General features: G+C 42.4%; 1 protein-coding gene across 1 annotated transcript; it reads right to left on the bottom strand.

Moving 5' to 3' along the window:
- Window positions 1-571: 571 nt before the first annotated feature.
- Window positions 572-1186, bottom strand: LOC133814581 (uncharacterized mitochondrial protein AtMg00860-like). The gene has a single exon (XM_062247525.1). It carries the CDS (start codon window positions 1184-1186, stop codon window positions 572-574), a length of 615 nt encoding a protein of 204 aa, XP_062103509.1.
- Between the last annotated feature and the right edge of the window lie 2963 nt (window positions 1187-4149).

Below are 4149 nucleotides of genomic sequence, written 5' to 3'. Positions count from 1 at the left end.
AAAAACTTCCCACAAGATTCCAGCAACACAACCCAGCTGAAAACTAAATTAGAAACCCATAGAAAACCCATTTCAATTGCTGAAACTTTCTAACCCAAGAACTAAAAACCCAGCCATGCCAAACTCGAATTTAAGCCTCTAAATCATGAATTATAACTTACCTCTTCAGCTGGACTCCTTTTCTAAGCAGAATCCCAGCTAGTTCCAAAGCTTTCCAGCTCAAATTCCACCCTAAACATCAATGGTACAAACACCTCAATACCCAGCCGAACACTCAGAATTTTTAAACCAAAGAGAGAGAAATCCCTGCTTACCGTAGTGTTGATTCAATTCCTTGGATGAGTCTTGAACTAAGCCTCAAAATCCAGCAATTCCCAGCTCAGAAGTCCCAGAAATTCCCTGTTTTCCCTTTCCTTGAGCTTTCCTTGAGAGAGAGGAAATAAGGGCTGAGAAGAGAGTCTAAGTCGGTTTATTTCTTCTGTCTACAACTTTCTTTTTTTAGTAAGTTATCCTTATCACTTAGGTCAACCTAAGGCTTAGGGTGCCGGAAACGTCCCCGAGGGCAAAACAGTCAAATCCCCCAATATTCCCAAGCCACCACTTTTCCGATTTGCATCAGTACACATGCCAAACCCATCTTGGATGCATCACAGTAGACTACAAACTTTTCGTTGCTTTTGGGTACACACAACACTGGAGCAGTAGTTAATCTCTTCTTTAACTCTTGAAAACTTTGTTTGCATTTATCAGACCACACGAACTTTTGTTGTTTGCGAGTAAGGTTTGTTAGTGGCATTGTCAATTTGGAGAATCCTTCCACGAATCTCCTGTAATAGCCGGCTAGACCAAGAAAACTTCTTACATCAGTGGCATTCTTTGGTTTTGGCCAATCCTTGACAGCCTCAACCTTAACTGGGTTCACTGCTACTCCGTCCTTGGTTACTATGTGGCATAGAAATGCCACTTTCTCTACCCAAAACTCGCACTTTGTCAGCTTGGCATATAATTGTTGTTCTTTGAGCCTCTGAAGCGTCTTTCTCAAATGATCCTCGTGATCCTCCTCTGTCTTCGAATAGATCAAAATATCGTCAATAATGACAATTACAAACTTGTCTAAATACACCTTGAACACCTTGTTCATTAAATCCATGAATGTTGCAGGGGCGTTTGTTAGACCAAATGACATTACTAAAAACTCATAATGTCCATACCGAGTCCTAAAAGCGGTTTTCGGTATATCATTTTCCTTTATCTGAAGCTAATGATATCCCGATCTCAAATTTATCTTAGAGAATATCGCTTCCCCTTGTAATTGGTCAAACAAATCGTCAATTCTAGGTAACGGATATTTGTTCTTTATCGGCACATTGTTCAGTTCCCTATAGTCAATGCACATACGCATCGATCCATCCTTCTTCTTGATGAATAGTACCAGAGCTCCCCATGGTGAGTGACTTGGTCGAATGAATCCTATGTCAAGCAGCTCTTGCAACTGTTCTTTCAACTCCTTTAATTCTGAAGGCGCCATCCTATACGTTGCATTTGAAATAGGGGTTGTCTCTGGTGCTAACTCGATCATGAACTCGATCTCTCGATCTAGGGGTAAGCCTGGTAGATCTTCTAGGAACACCTCAGGGTACTCACACACCACTTTAATGTCCTCAAGTTGTTGTGGCGTGTTCTTAGTTGTGTCCAATATACTAGCCAGGAATGCTTGGAACCCTTTTCCCATCATCTTCCTTGCCTTGAGCGCTGAGATGATTAGCGTTTTGGGTCCCATACTTTCTCCCTTGAACACGAACTTATCTTCCCCTTCGGGTTGGAACACTGCGATCTTTTTCCTACAATCGATGACTTGGATAGCCAATCCATTCAAAGTATCACGTCATACTCATTCATAGCCAGCTCAATCAGGTTAGCGGAGAGTTCTCACCCGTCTATAGTCATCGGCACCGCGCATACCCATCATCTAGATGTCATCATCTCTTCAGACGGCAACATCATACTAAAGCCTATCGAAAACACCTCTCTAGGTCTTCCTATTTTCTCTATCATGCATGTTGATATAAAAGAATGGGTAGCACCCGAATCAACTAACACATTGCATAAGAGATTGGCTATAGGAATTTGACCTGTGACCACCGAGGTACTGGCTTCAGCTTCCTTCTGTGTCAGCGCGAAGACCCGTGCCGGTACAAACTTGTCCTCCTGTTTAGCCTCAGCTTCCTTGACTGACCTGCCTTTGGGACAATCCTTCTTGTAGTGGCCCTCTTGTCCACAGTTGTAGCAACTTCTGGTGTGAGTTCTGCACTCCCCACAATGTTTTTTGATGCACTTATTACAACGCAGACTCTCTTTTCTTGGTCCCGATTGAGCTGGTCGATTCTGAAATCCAGACTTGGCCCTTTTCTCAGGTTGACTGTTACTTCCCGAACCTTCAGGGGTCTTCCTTTTGTGGTCATTACTCTAATGATTAGGTTTGCGGGCTGCCCTTCTCGCTGCACTTTCTTTCCAAATCCTGTCCTCCATTCTTTATGCTTTCAGTGCTTATTTCAATGCCTGTGCAAAAGTGATCCTCTCTGTACTAGCCATTTCTACATCTCGGGCAATCATTGACTTGAGCCCTCTCATGAACTTGTCGACCTTAGGTTCCTCGTTGGCCACTAAATTTCCAGCAAACTTAGTCAGCCTGTTGAATTGTTGCGCATACAGGGCTAGAGTAGTATCTCCATGGATCAGGTTCACAAATTCATCCACCTTAGAAGCTCTGATAGTCTCATTGTAGAACTATTCGTTGAAAACTTGTACGAACTCCGCCCATGTCATAGCTCTGACATCCTGGATAAGCTTCGTGTTCTCCCACCAGATGCGGGCATCCTTCTTCAGCATATAAGTAGCATAGGATACTTTAGCTTGGTCTTCTAACTACAATAGTTCAAAAATGGATTCCATACAACTCATCCATTCTTCAACTTCCATAGGATCCATGCCTCCTTCGAAAGGTGGAGGGTACAGCTTCCAGAAATGTTCGTATATCGGATCTGGTTGAGCAAATTGGTGTGGCCTCACTTCCACAATTTGTTGGGCTATGGGCCTTCCAACATCCGGTGCCCAATTAAGTTCTTGTCGTAGACGAGCAATCTCTTCAGCTTGTGCCTGATTAATTCCCAATAGCGTAGCTGTATCCATGTTGGCATTTTCTGGGTTCGGGTTTTCTGGTGCCTGGGCCCTATTCACTCTTCGTCGTAAAGCTCTTCGTGGAGGCATCGCGATTCGCTCGAAATCCTAGAGCCATACAGTTTAAACTATGAACGATAAATCTTCTATCCACTCAGAAAAGGCCTAACACATTCTATTCAAAACTCGAAAAGAAGCATAGCAATAATATAAACTGAGTTTCAAACCTAACATACTTCATACAATTGTATAATAAGGAGAAAAGAGCATAATAACTTATCATTAATATTACTTCAAACTTGATACATGATTTTAGTACATAAGCAATCAACTAGAAATAATAAATAAAAGAAATACAACAGTCTGACATCATAAAAATCATGCAAACATATCCTAGAACAGGAACAAAACCCCCCGTTTCCTCACTGACAGGAAAGGAAATAACTTCTAAATCCCAATTCTAGCCCTGGGCTGACTATTATTAGTGTCATAAACTACCATATGGACTGGGAACGAATCCTCGTATTCTTTCCTAAGTCCCGGAGACAACTCCCTAATTAATCCCCTTGGTAGCTTAGGGGTTCCTTGCACCCACCTCTTCTTACTATAGTTTAAATTCTTGATCCCTAAATGGTTAAACCTAACTTTCTTGGCTATGTTCTCAACGTAGATCCTAGGGAATCTCTTCCCCATAGCCGAATATTGATTTGGGCTTGACCTTCTAAGTGAGCTACATCGCTCCAGGCCTGGTTAAGAGCATCCCTAACACTCTGCCAAGAAATTGTGCTCATTAGAACCTCAAAACACTCTAGACAGTTAAGTAAGCCCCCTACCCACTTAATCTCTTAATGGCACAGTTCACTGCCGTGATATGCCTAATTAACCTCTCAAAATCATCATAGTTACTCTCAAGGCTCATTTTCATTTCCTTAGTCCTTTGGATCCAATAGTCTCGGGTTTCCTTAGCCCCTC

The sequence above is a fragment of the Humulus lupulus genome, chromosome 1, assembly GCF_963169125.1.
Source record: "Humulus lupulus chromosome 1, drHumLupu1.1, whole genome shotgun sequence".
In the NCBI taxonomy this organism is placed as follows: Eukaryota; Viridiplantae; Streptophyta; class Magnoliopsida; order Rosales; family Cannabaceae; genus Humulus; species Humulus lupulus.
Note: the sequence above shows the minus strand (reverse complement) of the source record. Positions and strands in the feature narration are given on the sequence as shown.

What these genes read in the sequence shown, in the direction of transcription:
- LOC133814581 (XM_062247525.1), bottom strand. Translation starts at nt 1,186, where the DNA reads ATGTCATTTGGTCTAACAAACGCCCCTGCAACATTCATGGATTTAATG.